General features: G+C 26.6%; 1 protein-coding gene across 4 annotated transcripts in view; it reads right to left on the minus strand.

Annotated features, from left to right (window-relative positions):
* LOC145193802 (cleavage and polyadenylation specificity factor subunit 1-like) overlaps positions 1-19,818 on the minus strand; it is a 39,165-nt gene that overhangs the window by 8,215 nt on the left and 11,132 nt on the right. The window contains exons 10-35 of one of the 4 annotated variants that reach the window (XM_090069554.1): positions 17,660-17,753; positions 17,370-17,457; positions 16,894-16,990; positions 16,761-16,783; positions 16,518-16,563; positions 16,133-16,203; positions 15,738-15,917; positions 15,310-15,390; positions 13,414-13,494; positions 13,175-13,234; positions 12,275-12,586; positions 11,948-12,069; positions 9,140-9,235; positions 8,880-9,050; positions 8,630-8,801; positions 8,317-8,445; positions 8,060-8,212; positions 7,859-7,975; positions 7,592-7,682; positions 7,358-7,442; positions 5,938-6,079; positions 5,752-5,820; positions 5,245-5,328; positions 4,872-5,015; positions 2,192-2,224; positions 1,380-1,446 (exon numbers count right to left, since the gene is read on the minus strand). In XM_090069554.1, coding sequence (XP_089925680.1) covers positions 1,380-1,446; positions 2,192-2,224; positions 4,872-5,015; positions 5,245-5,328; positions 5,752-5,820; positions 5,938-6,079; positions 7,358-7,442; positions 7,592-7,682; positions 7,859-7,975; positions 8,060-8,212; positions 8,317-8,445; positions 8,630-8,801; positions 8,880-9,050; positions 9,140-9,235; positions 11,948-12,069; positions 12,275-12,586; positions 13,175-13,234; positions 13,414-13,494; positions 15,310-15,390; positions 15,738-15,785 — 2,257 coding nt within the window. In that variant the 5' untranslated portion in view covers positions 15,786-15,917; positions 16,133-16,203; positions 16,518-16,563; ... (2 more) ...; positions 17,370-17,457; positions 17,660-17,753. Of the gene's footprint in view, positions 1-1,379; positions 1,447-2,191; positions 2,225-4,871; positions 5,016-5,244; positions 5,329-5,751; positions 5,821-5,937; positions 6,080-7,357; positions 7,443-7,591; positions 7,683-7,858; positions 7,976-8,059; positions 8,213-8,316; positions 8,446-8,629; positions 8,802-8,879; positions 9,051-9,139; positions 9,236-11,947; positions 12,070-12,274; positions 12,587-13,174; positions 13,235-13,413; positions 13,495-15,309; positions 15,391-15,737; positions 15,918-16,132; positions 16,204-16,517; positions 16,564-16,760; positions 16,784-16,893; positions 16,991-17,369; positions 17,458-17,659; positions 17,754-19,818 lie in introns of those variants that run through there. The other 3 variants (XM_090069555.1, XR_016445861.1, XR_016445860.1) reach the window with 3 other exon arrangements.

Below are 19,818 nucleotides of genomic sequence, written 5' to 3' on the forward strand. Positions count from 1 at the left end.
TCATTTTCACTACATTTAACTTGAAAAAATTGTCTATTTTAGAATAAACAACATCACTCAGTATTTTTAAGTGTTTGTTTTAAAAATGTTAATGCATCTAATGTATCATCCCGTAATGAGCTCCTTATTTTTGTAGCAAATAATCCTAGGCTAGAGAAAGCCCTTTCAGCCTCCACAGATGTCGGAGGAATAGTTTTAAGAGCATTAAAAAGCATTTCTAAATTTTTGGGTCTTGATTTGCTGGCTTCAAAAAGAGCCATTTCCTTTTTAATGAGGTTAGATCCAAGTTCACCTTTGTCTACTGTCATTTGAAAATCAGATGTTTTAATGAAACATTTAAGTTCTTGAGCTAAAGTCAATTTCATGTCAGCATTTTTCATATCATCAGTTATATCACTGTTATTGACTTCTCCATCAGCATCAGAGTCTTCCTCGCTAAACTGGAATAATCTTTGAATAAGATAGGTTGCAATATTTGCTATAGAGTTTCCTTTTATTTTATTCCCAAACTGATCATCTTGATTCAAAACATCTGGGTTTGATAAATATTTCATTGGATGTATTAACTTTATGTTTCTCCTTTCAACAATTCTTTTTTCAAATTGCTGTTTTACAAGTTGACTAATTGGCGTGTTGGCTTCATTCAATTTTTTCCGGATGAATTGAATTATAATTTCAGAAGACAATAAACCAGCATCACGTTTGGAAAGTGCTTCAATAGCTAGTTTGAGCGGCTTTAGGGCAACACAAAGGTTATTAACTTTATCAAGTTAACCACCATAATCTTCATTAACATCTTCAACTGAATCATTAACTTCAATAGTATCACCAACTTCAATAGTATCTTCAACTTTAATGGTTTCACTAACTTCATTGTTATTACCAACTTCAATGGTATCACCAACTTCAATGGTATCAACAGGTTCATTGTCAAAATCATCGTTTGGTAGTGCAGCACTTTTTTTTTTTAAAAAGCACATCAATTACGCATAAATGGATAGCATGATTGTAACATATTTGTTACAATCATGCTATCCATTTATGCGTAATTGATGTGCTTCTGGATGTGCTAACGTTTTTGAAAGTAGCCATGTTTTATTTTTAATTAATGTTTTAATTTTTTAGGCATTTCTTCTGAAAGTTCGAACTTTTAAGCGAAAAAAGTTCGAACCTGAACATTAAAATTTTGGCGTAAAGTTCGAACGTTCGAACTTGAACACGTTCGAGCTAGCAGCCCTACTGATATCTATGGCATTTGCAAAATTAAAAACATATTATAAGTATTTTTTTTATTTTGCTATCTATAGATACCATTAAAATCTTGAAAAGATAACCTCTTAACAATGAGTATGAACAACTGATCACATAATATTACTTACCAACAAACCCTACTTGGGAACCATCGATAAAAAATTCAGATGTATATGCCTCCAATGTTTTTGTATCCTATGTAAAATACAAATCTATTTATATTTAATTTGAGATATATAAGTTAGGGTTTAAGTATTTGTAAAATTGTGTGTTCAAAATAATCATATGCTTTGAATATATTTAATCAGGAACTGTTGCCTATGACAACTAAATTCAAGTTATAAACGTTAGTAGAGCCTTTAAAAAATTTGACAATCGGTTGAAAAATTTAAAAATTGTAGCGGCAGTAAAAAATGTCAAATGACTTATCTAGTTCTTTCATTACCCCTTACTAAATTTATCCCAATGCAAGTAATGTAGCCTAGATTCAAGTTTCTTTGAGTCTTTAAATCTACCTTTACAAGACAAGACTCACAAACAGGATATTTTTCTAATATTTAAGAATAGCTATATATTCAGAAGGATTATTTCTCTAAAAAATATTTCATGGTTAAGCATATTACATTTGAATAATGGAGAATTTTATTCCTTTGTCTGAATACTTAAGGTAAATAAAATCTGTAGGGCACTATTTCACCGACACCTTTAAACTTTAGGATAAACTTGGACCTTGCTGCAAAAAAAATTAATAGTTATTTAATTGTTCCTAAATTGAATAATTTGCATTATATACACCATAAAAAATTACAAAATAATCCAACTTATGTCAGCAATTATGATAATGTTTCATTTTGAGAGCTTCTGTTACTAATTAAATGATAATTACTACCCATTATGGGAACTTCAGATCTTAAGGTTAAAAAAAGGAAAATCATCTTACCCTGCTTACTAAAGCCAAAGATTTGTGATCCACCTGAGGTTAAAAAAAACTATAAAAGAAACTAATTACATGCACTTTAGGCTAAAATAAAAAGAAACCAAATATCATTTTCCTCATAGTTACAATGAAAACCTCTGTTTTGAGAACATCACAGAAAACAAACTATTTTTATTGGATAGCATAACTGATATTAATTGATGATGATGATGATGATGATGATGATGATGATGATGATGATGATGATGATGATGATGATGATGATGATGATGATAATGATCATGATGATGATGATGATGATGATGATCATGATAATAAAAATAATAATAATAAAAATAATAATAACAAGAATAATAAAAATGATAATGATAAAAATAATAAAATTAACAATAGTAATATAATAAAATAAAATAATAATAAAAATATTAACAAAAATAAAAACAGCAACAACAGCAACAAAAACAACAATAATAGTAATAGTAATGCAAGGTTTATTTATGTTTGCTTTAAATGAACCAATATTTTGATTTATTATATTAAATTATACAGATATATGATAGTTGTTGTATTTACATATTTACTTTCCTATTGACCGAAAATAAAACCCATCAATATTAAAGTTTGAATGAGAAAGTGAATTATAACAAGTGGAGAGCAACTGTGAACTATAATTTAACAAAAATACTTTACAACTAAAAATTTCTTATAAATCAGAAATTAACAGTTAAGGTAAGATTTATTTTTAAATGGATTTTTTTTTCACAGTTATACAGGCTTAAAAAGCATAAAAGATAATTATTAGGTCCGTCATCAGTTTTTTACTGTGGTATATTTGATTTCTTTGTAAATTTATTACTTTGAGCATTAAAACTTAAGGCATTAAAACTTAAAAAGTTGTCTCTTATGACAGTTCCACAAAAAAAGAGAGTAAATAAATTAACAATTGATAATAACTTTTTTTCAATACACAACCTTTTGACTTTATCAAAATATATAACAACTTTTATATAAATACATTTTCAAATATAATAGCTTTTTTTTAAATCTCATTTTTAGATATTGAACAAATAAAAGTGAATCTTCTTTTAGAGGAGACTCCTATCTCTCTGTGTGTTTTTTCTCCATGTTTAAAACAGAAATCCATATGTTCACAGCATCTCCAGTAGGTCAGCATATATAATATATAAGATAAGTGTCTTAAGGGGACACATAATCACTGATTTTGAAAATGTTTACTTAGAGCTCATTACAGCTAATGGACCTTCTAAGCTGTTAGAAAAATTAATGACCTTCAGACTCATTACATTCTAAGGCACTTTTAATAGAAGTAATTAAGTAAAAAATTCAAAAATAGATTTCTTTGTTCACCCAGGTTTAACCAGATGTTTTTAAGTTTTAATTTACAAGTAAACATAAAAATTTTTAGTTTAGTACTCTCAGTGTGGTAGCCCAGAGAGTTTCACTGGGGATGTATTCACTACTATTGTGACAAACAAATCATGTGACATTAAACAGTGCATGAAAAAAATCACCAACTAGAAGTTGAGTCTTGTTATCAGAATATATTTTTTGTCTTAAACTTTTCTGTTTTCTGTAAAATTAGGATTCCCACTTTCACATTTAAAATGACGTAAACTTAAAAGTGTAAGAGCCAATTTGATTCTAAAATGGTCTACAAAACTTCTTACTTATCAATCATGTATTAACATTCAGGAGTTTTGACAAGAAGAATGCATAATATGTAATTTTTCTTGACATCAGAATGCATAATATGTAATTTTTCTTGACATCAGAATGCATAATATGTAATTTTTCTTGACATCAGAATGCATAATATGTAATTTTTCTTGACATCAGAATGCATAATATGTAATTTTTCTTGACATCAGAATGCATAATATGTAATTTTTCTTGACATCAGAATTCATAATATGTAATTTTTCTTGACATCAGAATGCATAATATGTAATTTTTCTTGACATCAGAATGCATAATATGTAATTTTTCTTGACATCAGAATGCATAATATGTAATTTTTCTTGACATCAATTAGCTGTAAAAAAAAAAATTGTTATAGATCATTACATTGCCAAGGCAAAAAGTTTGCAGGAAAAATAGATTAGCATTTGAGAGAAAACTAAGGTGTGACATCAAACATCTACTGGCTGAAACATTAGTTACTTTCATGATGTAGAGAGGTGCTACTATATTCATGACATGCAAGACTGAATTTTAATGCACCCTACCAATTCACTTTTCAAAGCTGAGATTTGATTTTATATTTTCTTGTTTACTTTAAAAATTAATTGTAAGTCAGCCATTTAAATTGAATGTTCATTATCAATTTACATCAAGCGCTGTGATGTAATGATAACCTATTCTAATGTGTATCTTGATTCACTAAGTAGGGCTACAGACTGAGTTGTATTTCAACAGTTGCAGATGTAGGTAGTTTTTTTCAAACCATTCTAATTATACAGAATTTAATCATAGAGAAGTAGTAGTCTATTAGCTAATTAAACATTAGCTAACCTGTCCTACCTTCACCTTCACACAACCTGTGCTTCTTCAAAAAAATTTAGGTAATACATTTATACTTTTTTTTATTCTCTATTTTATCTAAATTTTATAGAAAGGACTTTTAAGCAAAGAAAAACCAATTTGATAAAAAAAATAATAATACCTGGAAGCGAACTAATGATATACTTCTAGATATGTCAGCAGCCACAATTACATTACGTATGGCCATTAAATTTACTGTGAAGACTTGAGAGTCTACAAAAGCAACTCCAACCAAATCGTTGTCTTTGTATTTAAAAGCATATATCTAAAACACAAATCACTGAATGAGAAACAGAAATTTTAATAAATACCTTTCAAGTTACTGTATCACAGGAAGTCTTTTTTAAATTCTTGTTTGTTTATCATAAATATTATAAAAATTATAAAACTCAATAAATATTATGGAAATTATAAAATTCAATAAAATTTTAGTTTCTAAACTAAGCGGATTAAAGAAAGAAGTTTAATTTTAACAAGAAAAAACTAAAAATTACCTTTTGGCCAACAGCAGCAATAATATAGCCACTAGTTGCACAAATTGCTGTTACAGGTCCTTTTTGTTCCTTGTCATAAACACACTTGAAAACAAATACATGGCATAAAAGGTAAAAGAGCAATAAAAAAATTTTATGGTGCTGGATAACAAAAGTAAAAAGAAAATTAAAAATTATAGCAAAACAAATTTTAATTACTTCAACTTTACAACATTATATCTCAGTTATTTACTATAACTGCTAAATACTAACATAATTACTTCAGTTTAACATTGTGATATTGATAAAAAGGAGAAACCAAGATATTCAATAGAATTCCAGCATTTCCTCTTGTAACTACATTGTACTACTTTTTATATTTTCTCTACTAGTTTTAGTATTTTTACTGGTTTATACATTAGAAACCCTAACGCTTCTCTAAAAAAAACTAATTTACATCAATCTAGACTGCTATGGATTTACAAGTTCAGAAAAATTTAAGAAGAAAAAAATAAAAATCCTACTAACTTTACATTTTGTTTTTGTAAGAGGTTGCCCTGGTTCTGGTACAACTTCTAACACATCAAATATAAGAATCTAAAATTTCAAAAGTTTCCGTAAACTTCTATAAGAATTTTTTTCTTGTGATATTGAAATAAGAATAAAATCATCACTGTTTTGAAATTTCTTCAAAAGTTAACAAAGTTACCATACCCTTCCTTTGCAAGCAAGGTCTTCACCATAATTGAATGTAGTGCCAACCACTAAATATTGTTTTAAACCAATATCAACCAACTCAGAATGCAAAAGCAATACTTTCATGCAAGTAACATGCTCAAACTCTTGCAACACTGTTCTATAACCAAACAAATAAAATTTTAAGACATGCTTTTTATTTCTTTTCATTTTTAAAATTCAAAAGAAAACTTTGAAATTATTTAAAATGTAATACTTAAAGGTTTACTGAGAATGTTCGAATGAATGTAAACAAAGCTTTCTGTTTCTTATTCATCAAATGTTTTTTTTTCTTATCTTATTTTTTTATTCATTGTAATTACTTTTTAGATGATGAAGAAGTAAACTATATCACAGAGCTACTTTATTTCATTTTGTAGAGGTCCATAACAAAAAAAAATTAAACTTTTATTTACATTTTTATTCACAAATAAAAATTTATTGGTAGAGAAATATTGATAACCTTTAAAGTTTCTTGTTTCAATTTTAAAAACTAGATAAATGTTTATTAAGTTAAGATAATGATCTCTCAAGTACTAACAGATGTTGGCCATAAAAGTAAATTGTTGACTAAGTTCTTTAAACTTGAAATTAAATTGTAATTACATTACTATAATAAAATGACAAGAATTTTAGATTTTTTTTTTTTTTTTTTTTTAAATTTATTGAGATCCTATTTTTGGGTTATGCTCCCAATTGCTGTTATATTTACTTAGATATCACAACTAATCTATCATTACTTATCTTTTAACCTTCATACTTTTATAGGTAATGAATTGATTAGAAATACAGGTGTGCTATAAAGGAATAGACCTCCTTTTATAAGCAACTGCTGAAACTTTGTACACAAAAATGCAAAACGTATATGATAGAGAACAACTTACATTAAATGCTGCAGTATTTATTGAGAGAGTTGAAAAGCTTCAGTTACTTAAACATATTTGTTTGGTTTCAATACTTTAAGTAAAATATTTTTTATTTTATATTCTTTAAGAAATTTGTCAAACTTGTTTTTAGCTGTTTCAACTCAGAAAAAGTCTTTTTCTGCTTCAACTCAAAAAAAAAAGTCCTTTCTGTTTTAACTATGGAGACACATGGGTTTTGTTATTCAATTAAATCCATTAAATTTCTTTTTCAAATGAAAAATGTTCATGAATATAAATTTGTCAAAAATTTATATCCATAAACATGAACATTTTTTGAAAGTTTGTATTTTATTTGTTATTAATGGAAAAACAAAATGGTGATACCTAATAACTAGAAAAATTGCGGACAACAAACAAGAAAGGATTGTTTAGAATGATTACTGTTTTTAGACACACAAAAAAAGCATGTTCCAAAATAAACATTTTTTTTTTTAAATACAAAATGTGTATAATAACTTTATAAAAATATCCACCTTGAATTTGGAATAACCTCCCAACTGGTTGGAGATATTAGGCTCACTACAAATCGTTCAATTTGTGGATATATGTATCTCGGCTCTAAAAAAAAATTATTTTATTAATTTCATTAATTAAACATTTGACTTCATTTTTGTTTTTAATTCAAAATTTTTAAAAATTTGTTTTTTGAAATATGTATTGAGATAAAAACAAAAATAAAGTTTTTGTTTAACTCAAAACTCTCAAACCTCGTTCCACTGTATCAAACTCTCTCTCTTCTGTGTGGAAACGTGGTAACTTCTTTTGATTCTCAGTATAAGAAGATGCTACAGCATATACCTTTTAGTATGTACAATACATAAACTGATAACAAAATGATAACTAAAAACTGTAAACTGTTAATAAAACGATAAAATAAATTTAAAAAATAATCAAAAGAATGTTTTGTTTTTTGAAACAATTGTTATAAAGAAATTTTAAAAAGGCCAGCCTAAAAAAAGTCACTTAAAAAAAACCTTTGCATCAGGGAGATAAGCAATTTCATAAGGTGTCATTCGCAATGGCACTTTTCGAACTGGCCATGGTGAATCATAGTTTAAGTGAGATGGAAGGACAGCAATACGCAGCTCACCCTATAAAAAAAACATTTTAATTCAACAAACTTGAGGATCTCTTTGCCAACTATTTTTACTGTTAGAAGAAAAAAATATTCTTACAACTTTGTTGAAATAAAGGAACCCTTTGGGACAGTTGATGTTATTAAATGCAGCAAATAGCATGATTGGACCATCAATGGATAAAGGATGCACATGAATTTCACCACGGGAGGTTGTAAAGAACCAATGAGGATAAGCACCACAAACAAATACCTAATTTAAGAATAAAAAGCAAGATTGTAGATAAACATTTATAGATTTTTTAAATACCATTTAAAGTTGATTAAAATAAATATAAATCTTATTTAAAAACTTACACCAGAATCATATGTTGAAACATTGTTTACTTCATACAAAAGAGGAGCTTTTATTTTTTCTATGGTTGGATTCGCCATCTCAGCGAGTTTAGCTTCTTCTTTGACTCTCATCAAAACATTAATTTCCATCTATCAAAAATTCAAATCAAATTTACATCAAAAAATTAAATCAAATTTAAGTTTCAATATTAATTTTAAACATAACATATATGTACCTGTAGATAAAATGATTTTATGAAGTAATAATTTCATAAATTCATTCAATTTACAGATACGTATCTGTTATGTTTAGAGGACATGAAAAAAAACTAACCCTTTTAAATCGTATTCCCAAATGACCAGGAAAACTTTGTTTACCTATACTAAAACACTCATAAATAACAAGATCTTGATCAATAAGAGCATATAGAAGGGGTCGCCGTCTTAGATAACCAGTACCAACCATTAATATTTCTTTTACCTGGTTGCATGGTTCTTCTGTTAAACTAAAATTTTATAATATCATATACCAGATTGCAAAAATGAGTTTTTGTTAAAGCAACTAAAAATCCTCAAATACGTACAGATTGTTCTTCATGTTGTCAATGAGTATTTTAGGAGCATTGTGAAAGTTATTTGAGTTAAACACCAAATTAAAATTTGGCAAGCTGTATATTTCAAGGCTACCTTGCTCACGGCATACTAAACACCAATATGTAGCAACAATGGAACAACTACTGATATTTGCAGATGAACTAAATTAAAAAGTAACTGAAAAATGATAATATTAAAAATTAAGTTCTACATTATTTATAAAAATTAGGAAGTACTTCATTTTAATTACCTGAATGAATTAGTTCTAGAGAGTTCTTCACAACATTCTTCTGATGCAGCAGAGTTACCATATAAAAATTCTTCTTCATCTTCTGTATATGTTGATCTGAAGTAGTTTTAAAAAATTCCAAATCAAAAAATATTTTTAATGATATTTTTACATAAAAACCAAACAAACTGTATGGAGATGGATCTTTTACTTTCCATAAAGAAAGTAATTTTTGATTGATCATCATTCAATTACTTTGATACTAAAATTAAATAGTTTAACTTTTAAAAGTAAACTTATTTTTACAGGACTTCATTTTAAAATTTATTTACTAAGTAAAAATAAAATTTTTTTAACTTCAATAAATTGACTTTAAAATTATGAGTTAATCAATGGACCAATCAAATAGTTATATGCAATAAGTGGAGAACAGAAAAACTGATGAAAAAACAAAAACAAACTAGATGACAGCATATGCATAACTGAAGAAAAATTTATAAATATGTTTACAAAACTTTGACAATTCTACTCAACAACAAATACTTTGACTGGTGATATTTTCATTGGTGATATTCTGCTGATAGATCTTAAAGGTATTATAACTGACCTGTAGTTTTTTTTTTTTAAATAAAACAAGGGGAAAAGAATATTTTGTTACAAAATATTTTTTTCCCCTTGTTTTATTTCAAATTAACTTGTCAAATATCAACACTATCAAATAAATTTCAAAATTATATTTGAAAAAGATTTTTGGGTTGTATCTAGTAGTTTTAAACTCATATAATAATAGTTCAGTTACTTTTATTTTTTTTGAAATTTTAAGAATGATTGGGAAGAAAATCACAAAGTACAATTAGCCACATGACCTTCAATTGGACCCCAAAGCTTTATAAATATAGATTGTCATAGAAACCTTTTTTTATCTTGTATTCTCTGTAGTTGTCAAAACCAGCAGCTCATTCAATGTCAAATCTAATGGTTTTAAGTATGTTTTGAATCTATTTTAGTCATGAAGTGGATCAAGTGATAAACTCAATTAGTAACAAAAGGTATTGTCCATCAAAGGGTTTTTTTCATAAAGACTTGAATACTTGAGTACACATCTCAAAAGAAAGTATTTGTTTTCATAAAGACTTGAATACTTGAGTACACATCTCAAAAGAAAGTATTTGTTTTCATAAAGACTTGAATACTTGAGTACACATCTCAAAAGAAAGTATTTGTTTAAAAGAGGAAACTTCTATTGAAAACAAAAAAATCAATGAAGCCATAATTAATTGTATCGAGATTACTTTTCATTCCATTCTACAAACTACATCTTCAAAAGCTGTAAACAGTTAAGAAGTGATAGTTAGCAACCAATGTAGGACACATCAAAAGCTAAAGTCTGTTTGCCACACCATTTAAGCTTCAGCAGAACCAAAGATTTCTATAAATAATGGTTGTACTAAGCTTATCTGGTTTCAATTTAACTGCAGATAGATTTTAATTAATGCAAAACATCTAAGAAGATTTTCTTTTTTTATGAATATCATAAAATAAAATTTTGGAAACTTTACTTCAAATTTTTGTTTGAAAATGAAAAATAGACCAGAATCATCATTAAATGTTGCTAAATTAATTAATTACAAAGATAGAGGCAATTTGAGGGCAAAATTGCAATACTAATCAGCAAAAGGTTTACTGCTATTAGAGCTCAATTATAAGCTGGTGTTGCTGCTCCAAGGTATAATAATTGCATACCAGCACTAATATAAATAAATAAATTTGGACATTTTTTTTTTCAATAACCTCAAGACATATAATAAATTTTCTAACAAAACCTAGGCCTTTAAAAAACCAGGCTTTAATGTAGCTTAGGGGAGAACCTTATTGAATGGGACAAACTCAGATTCTTATAGAAGCATCGATGTTAGGATATTCAAATTCCTGTAACAAAGAGTGATAGAAACAAGAACTCAACTGACCGACTCATCCATCCTATTGCGCTATGACCACAATGACAATGGATGTTATTGTATTTTTGAATGTAAAAAGTAATTTTTAAAAATGTTTTTGTTTTTCTAATTTTGCAGCGATTTTTGAAGTTATAGAAAATAAAATTCCATGTTTAAATAGATAGCAGTCTCTAGTACAACAGTGTATAAAACATTCAAGCTTAAATAATGGTGCTTTTGGTGTGACTAATCATTTTTGGATAAAGTGATGTGCATATTGAATGGGAAAAAACACTACTTATTGAATGAATTTAACAAAGTATTATTTACAGCTCAGCAGAGGGATGCTGCAGTCCCTTACTTTTACCCCCATGGGTAATTGGTATTTACACACTTTTATACTGCAATATTTTACTTAAATAAAAATAACTAAATATAATATTCTAAAATGAGAAAGTTCTACTTTGATTGAAATTTAATTAGAGTTAAAAACTTTAAAGTTAAAAATATTTTTTGTGCGGTCTTTATGTATGTATCTATAAATTTAACAACATTTACAATCAATAAACTAATTTGAAAAATGATTGAATTAAACACGTTGATTTTTAATTCTTTTATGTTTGTCCTATTCAATGAGACATACTTTATGAATGGGACAAATGTCATGCTCCAATAAAACTCTCTTTTTACCAATAGCCAAATGCAAATCCAATTTTTTTGTTTTACTATATCACTGAACAAGAGTCAGTGGTTGTCAAACATATTTAAATATATATATTAAACAATTTTATCTATATTTAAAAAGCATTTTGCTAAAACTGTCTCATTCATTGAGGTTTTCCCCTACTCTGAAAAGTAGTGAAAAAGAATGACCTTTTAAAATATCATTCACCTTTTTCTTTCTCTTATTGAGACAGATTGTCTTTTTGCTTGAGAAGAGTCTTTGTTTTCATTCAACACACTGAACAAACCACTTTCATCTTTATAAACACATATTGACATAATTTTTCCATTCTGAATGATGATTAAGAAAATTCAATTAACATCTTTAAAGAAAAATCATTAAATACACATTATTTTCCCACTCTCAAAGAATTTGAGTATCAGGGTTAAGAAAATCTCTTTTAAGAAAAAACTTTTTTTAGAGAAAAATTCTTAAATGGGAATAACAGTATAAAAAAGAAAATAAAATAAAATATGAGAAATTTATGTATCATACATTTGAAATTTTAACATTATCTATCTTCACTTGAGCTCTGTCAGAATCCTCAACAATTTGCAAATAAACTAGTTGACTTGTTGAGTCAATCATTACTACATATGGATCTGATACAGAGCATGAAATAATTTTTGTGGTATCTTGTAATGTTATACCATTGATTTGTAGGGAATCTTCCAAAAGATGAATACTTTGGGGACAAACTTGCAAGATATATTTGTTTGATAAAAGGTTGCAAGCAAAGATTGTGGGTTGCTGTACATTGAATCCAGAATTATCCAGTTCTGTAATTTCAGCACCTGTTTTTAAAACCTATAAAAATACAAATACAAAAAATATTTGGCCTTGAATCAATAGCTATCATGAAACAGAAGTTACATGTATAGCTATCATGAAACATTGCATACATGTATACATTGAGTCATCCTATGTCAAGCTTACAATAATTTTCATTTTGTTTTCAGAAAACAATAGAAACATTCTAAAACTTCTAATTTTAGTAAACATAGTAGTTCTTATTTTTGATGATAGGGATGCATTCTGATTGATCGATTCCTAGAAGATTTGCCTTACAGTTTGTAAAGTTAAATTCTCCATAAAACTGCATTCAAAGCCAATTTCTTTTAAAAAGTGGACTTATATGACTAAAATGTTCTTGAAAAATGACTTAAAATGTTAATTTTTTTTTCTCTCCAACATAATCCTTATAAGATGCTATGTAGAAAATTTTAATAGGTTTAAACAAAGAGTTCCATGTTTATGTTAATGCAGTGATGGCTATAAAAAGGTTATACAAAAAAAGAAGTTTAATGTTTGAATAGCTCTCAGGTAGGTAGCAAATTCCTCAAAATAAAAACACCAATACCATAACAAGTTTAAATAAATACTGCAACAAATTACCATTGTGGAGTCATCACGAGACAAAATCAGATAAGAATGATAATTTTCAATAGTTTCTTTCTAGGATTTAAAAAGTAAATTAATAATTAATACAAACATAATAATATAAAATATAAAAATTGTCTAGAATAACTTTTCAGAAAATACAATTCTAAGTTATAACAAATACTGTAGTTTTATGACAATTTTCAAATCTCTTATCTTTTTTAACTAGAGGCACATTATAACCATAGCCTTACAGATGACTTCCCACATACTGTCCACATATTGACACAACCAGGAAGTTCAAATGTTGTCACTACTTGCGGCCGAATGCTTCTCTAAAATAAAAACAATGGTATTCACTTTGCATCTATCTGTGTGTGTGTGTGTGGGGGGGGAAGGGGATATTTTCTATTTTTTTACATACTCATTATTGGTGTCAGAAAAGCATTTCAAAACAATTTTTAAAATCTAAACTGCTAAATAGTTTTATATATATTCAATTTTCATTTATACGTATTTAGTTTAATTTTAGCTTAATTTTAAAAGTTTTAAAAAACATTTCATTAACATAAAATGGTAAAAATTTAAAACTCCATGATCTTTAAAACTCCATGATCTTTAAAACTCCATAATCTTTAAAACTCCATGATCTTTAAAACTCCATGATCTTTAAAACTCCATGATCTTTAAAACTCAATTATCTTAAAAACTCAATGACCTTAAAAACTCAATGATCTTTAAAACTTAATGATCTTTAAAACTCAATGATCTTTAAAACTCAATAATCTTAAAAACTCAATGATCTTTAAAACTCAATGATCTTTAAAACTCAATGATCTTTAAACATTATAGAGAGCAGAAGTAAAACTCTGCAGGTTTTTATCAACTGAAGCAGCAACTGTAATATGTTTTTATCAATATATTAATTTGTAATATAGAAATTTGTTAGTTTTAGTACACACTGATTAAACAGTAACCAAAAGTTAATTTTAATGAACTGTTTATTCTATTGAAAAAGGTAATTAAAACGTTAAGCAAAATTTTTAAAATGATCTATTTTTGGAAACTGATGCATAATTAAAACAACCAGTGGACCCTTAACATATTGTCCAATTATTCCAAATTCTTGCAAAAACTTGTTTTATCATATGGGATTAAAAAGCAGTCATTTGCCAACTGTAATATTTTAAAAATCAAGAGGGAATTTGATGCACTCAAACCTATATATATATATATATATATATATATATATATATATATATATATATATATATATATATATATATATATATATATATATATATATATATAATATTGTATATATTTTAAAAATAGAGTTTACTTAGATGGAATATCTTGCATATGCTTCTGGAACTGTCAATTGTGATCTTCTATTTAATCAAACTGAATCTAAATGGCAAAACCAATGCTTTTTCAAAGATTATATTCAGAGATCAGGTATTGAAAGATATTTCTTGCCTTGTTTCATATTCTTAAACAACCATCCAAGTTATATAATTGTTTATATATTTAAATGGTGCAAGGATCAGGGATCAAGGATCAAATGGTCATATCACTTCTTTTGCTCCTAATTGCATGCACAATCTGCAAATGTGCAATACAAAATTTTTGGACCAGCCAAGATAGGATGTAGAGTTGGAAAAGTCAAAAATAGGAAGTTAATAGTTGGACCAGTCAAAATAGGAAGTTAATAGTTGGAAAAGAGAAGAAGGTTGCAAGGGGTTTGTTAAGATTCAGATTATAGAAACTTTTAGAACTGATGAATGACAAAATTATTACAAACCCAAAAATATTATGCAAAAAGTATTTAATGTTTTTTATATTTTCAGAGAAACTTTTTTTGAGAAAGTAAATTAGAATTTATTTCATTCTTTCAAAATGAAATACATTTAATCATGTTTCTTCTTAAATTTATCACATTTTTTCTCATAATTTAGTAAGTCATATTCTAAACTACTACAAAAAACAAAATTTCTTTACCACAAAAAACAGATTGCATAATGCACAAAATATATTAGTTAACTTGCAGAGTGTGTTATTGTAACAATTTTAAATTAATACTGCATTAAAAATTACAATAAAGCTTGATTTATTACTTTTTGAGAAATTTTTATAAAACCACAACAAACCTGAAGAACTGATAATGTTCCATTTTTTCCAAATCCTGAACAACAGACCATTTCAAGATCAATTTGTCGAGATCCAAAAAACTTAAAGAAATAATAGTCTCAATTTACGACAACATTCAATAAAACTGTGTAACATTAAGCCTATATTTAAAAAATATAAAACTTATAAAGATTATTAACAAATAAAGATTATGTCTGTTGTAACTGTTTGCCAGTAAGTATAAGATTTTACATTACATAACTACCATAAGCTTTAAAATGCAATATTTTATTTTAATAAAAATACAACCTGATTAAGGTAAGAAATCTTATTCTCATTTAAGGCAGTTTTTTTAAAACTGAATGTTGAAGATAAAACTAAATGTTGAATAGTACTTTACAAAGTATGAATAGCAAAGAAGGAAATAAAAAATGTAGCAAAAAAGTACCTCTTCCTGGTTGCAGCAAATTGCATTAAAGTAAACAGAAAACATCATTTAAATCTCCTTAAACTTTTTTTAACTCAATAACATTTTAAGATGTGTAAAATAATGACTTACAGAGAGAAAGGCAGGCTCACCAAGTGCAGCTTTTGTTATTGGACCAATATTTAGTAAGCTATCACATACCTTGATAAAATAAAAAAGCACAAAAAACTTTTTTCAAAATTCTTACATAACAATAATAACAAGAAACCTGAACCAAATTCTTACATAACAATAATAACAAGAAACCTGAACCAAATTCTGGAACCAATTTTTGGGAGAAATTTTAGTTTCATTATACAATAATTGTAACAAAAATAATAATTTTTTTAAAAAAAGGCATAGTTGAAAAAACTTACATTGAATGTATAAGTGGTAATAATATTAAGAGCTGGTTCATCACAATCTCCATATATCTCTAAATCATCATCTACAACAAAACAAAAAAAATAACCTCAACTAAGATTTCCATGTAAAACATAAAGACAGATTTAATATATCAATTCCAAAATATTTGAAAAATAATGAAATAATGATAAAAGTAAAAAAAAAAAAAAAAAAGGAAATACTAAAACAGATTGTAATAATAGAAAATTGTTTTATCGTTTTTTATCATCAATAAAATAAGCTTAAAAATGGGAAAGTATTATTAGAGACTTTAGAAAAGTATGCATATTTGTGCTTTTACTTATATATAAGTCAAGAAACAACTTTAAAGAAATCTTAATTAAATTTAAAAATTACCAAATTTACTAAGCTTCTTTTTCTTTTGTTTTGGAGACACTTGCAACTTCAAAAATTAAAAAAAAAAATCATTTAACTTAATTTAGTGAGGGAAACAAACACACTAACAAAAAACAAAATCATTTAACTTAATTCAGTGAGGGACTCAAACACACTATTAAAAAACAAAATCATTTAACTTAATTTAGTAAGGGAAGCAAACAAACCAACAAAAAGTGCTCACAAAAAATACACAAGTTTTACCTCTTCTTCCTTTGTTTTTTCAACTAAAAAGTAAAGAATTCTTTTAAATTGAAATTCAAAACACGTAAAGAACCAATATTATAAAATTAAAAAGTTTGATACATTTATTTTTTATGTTCTTTATTTTACTTACCCAATAAAGTATTAGTTTCTTTCTCAGTATAGCGAAGGAGCAGTGAATTACCCAACCTTGAACCCAAAAAAACAAACCCATTTTCAATCCAACATACCTAAATTAGGAGTTTATCTAAATAAGTCTGACACCACTTTGTGCCGGTTCCCCTTTTAAAAATCATATTGTTATGGTATATACTGCAATTGATAAAAATACTTTTAATATTTCTCTCAACTCCATATAAACCCAATTTTACCTGTAAAAATCTAAATATGATTTGTTTTTACAATAAAATTAAAATATAATTATCTTTTATTATTAAAATTCCAAAATCATTTTAACCACGCCATGATTATAACTATTTTTTTAAAAATGCAATAAAATTTTTTTTTACTAAAAAAAGTTTTTAAGATTTTACTTTTTATTTGATTATTATATGCAGAAACCAAAAAATACACCTAAAAACTTAAAAATCCTCAACATTTTTTACATACACAAGAAGCTAGCACACTACCAGCTGCTTTCTCAAAATTGAAACTTCTAACTGTCCTTAATCCATCAGATAACAATGACAAAACATAGCTTGAAGAGAAAAATAAAGAATAATAAAACATAATTTTATATTATTAATTACAAAGAATAATTTAAAAAATTAATTTCTACTGCATAATCTAGAAAATGCTATAATTTTTCATAAGTTAAATTTTATTTTGCTTGAAAATTTTAAATAGGTGAATAAGCAATTACATCTACAATGAGTCAGTGAGTACAAAAACATGCTTACATTTCTCCACCTTTAAGAGAAAGTATAAATTGGTCAGTTGATATTGCATCACAACTTGATTCTGCAAGAGTTATGACAACATCATCTTGAATTTCTGGAAACAAAGATTTCAAGTAAATTTTAAGACATTTCTCTCATTTCTTATTGCATTTTTTTTTTCAAATATACCTGCTACTGATATAATTAAAGACAGAAGACGAAAAAAATTTAATAGTTTTTAAGTATAGCAATTAAATTAATTGGTATCAATTTTTGACCACAGCAAATATATTATAAAAATACATTTATTTGCCATATTATCAAATTAGATTAGGATGTGACACTGTGAGCCATAGAAACCTCCTGACTTTAAAGTTGTTTTACTCCATTAAAACCATTATTACTATTATCAAAATTCTATTAAAAAATAACTAACTAAAATTGTAGGGATAAGACAAACAATTAAAAAACCAACAGCTAAAACATCTAATACTTAAATTGTGTACATCTTACAATGTACAAGAGAATGGGAGAAAAAAAAAGGCTAAGAAGACAATGAAAAGAGAAAAATTACTTCTATAATTCCTCTAATAGTTCCTCAGCATCAACAAGTCAATAATATCAATTAAATATTAGCAAGTTTCTCATAAGCAAAAAAAATAACAATTTCTATGACATCATTTCAGTTTAAGAATTATATTATTGAGTTAGTAGTAAAAAATTTCTGTCTTTTGTAAGCCAGTTATGTAAGGCTTTAAAAAGGTGAAATGGAGAAAAGATTAAAACTTAAATTATATAGTAACAATTTTCAATGTCTGGAAACACAAAAAAACTCTTAAAAATGGACTTTAGTATATTTAAAAATGGATGGTTGCACATGTTTGAGAACACATTACTTTGGGGTAATTTTATCAATGCCAATAGTAAACCACATGCAATAGCAGTGAGTACCTTCATAAACTCATTAAAGATATTATGGAAGAGTATGAAATTGAAAAAGATCATGTATTTTTAGCTTCTCAAATATGAAAGATGCACTTTAGAAGCCAAACATAGAGCAAGAGGAAGAAAGTGAATTAGAAGTTGTTGATGTAAATGCAGGGACATTTAAGTAACTGGAGCCTAAAGAAGGAGAACCCAATTTAAATGAAATGATGCTTGAAATGCAGAACCTCTTGAAATTCCATCACATGTTGTGGAATACAAGCATTACAGCTAGCCATTCAAGATGGATTAGCAGAAAGTGATGGAACTGATTTTATCAGTAAGATTAATCAAGTTGTAGTGGCTGCATGAAAACCCGATCTTGAAGAAATAATAAGACAATGAATTGGAAAAGAAGTAATTTTAGCTACTTTTTTAACTACCAGGTGAGGTAACACATACTGGATGATTGAATGCTTGTTAGGGCAAAAAATGTTTCTTATTGATATGGCATATCCAAAAGTTACATTACCAGATATGGTGTGGGGTGGAGTTGAAAATTTCAAAAATTTGATGTACCAAACATACATTACCATGAAGAAAGTTCAAAGTGAAAATTCAACTTCTGAATATTTTTTCAAGGAATTTTTTCTTATTTTTTCTATGGAAAAAAAATTATAAAGGCTCTACATTTAAAATTTAGTTACAGAGCAGCTACTAAGCATATTACAGCAAAAGTATTTTTATAAAAGGATGTTTAATTTAATTTGAAAGATAAAATTGAAAATGAGTTGGTCCCATTATTGAGCTTAGAAAGTGAATATAGTTTTTTATTAGACTTTTATATAAATGGTATTAGAATTAGGTCCAATTAATTACTAATAGTAATTAGTAATAACTAATTGTATCTAGGATTTAGCTATGTGTTTTTGCTCTAAATTCTAATGTGGCCTAAGACTAAGACCTATGAAAAGTATGAATTACAGCAGTGTGACTTAACAAAGTCCAATTCTGTAAAGAAATCCTAATGTGACAAATGATAAATTTTATATATTGTAAAATAAAAACTTGGGGAAAATAATTTTGTTATTTTAACTAGATATCAAGTTATTATTTATAAATAATAAAACATAAGTAAATATTTTTTTGAATATACAAAGTCTATTGTTTGTTACATTAGGATTTTTTTACAGCATTAAACTTTGTTAGGTTGCAACCCAGTAAAACATATACAAATTTGGTAATCATTAGTTTAG

The sequence above is a fragment of the Hydra viridissima genome, unplaced genomic scaffold (genome assembly GCF_058129835.1).
Source record: "Hydra viridissima isolate aposymbiotic clone 2 unplaced genomic scaffold, HvirCarnegie_v1 scaffold_12, whole genome shotgun sequence".
In the NCBI taxonomy this organism is placed as follows: domain Eukaryota; kingdom Metazoa; phylum Cnidaria; class Hydrozoa; order Anthoathecata; family Hydridae; genus Hydra; species Hydra viridissima.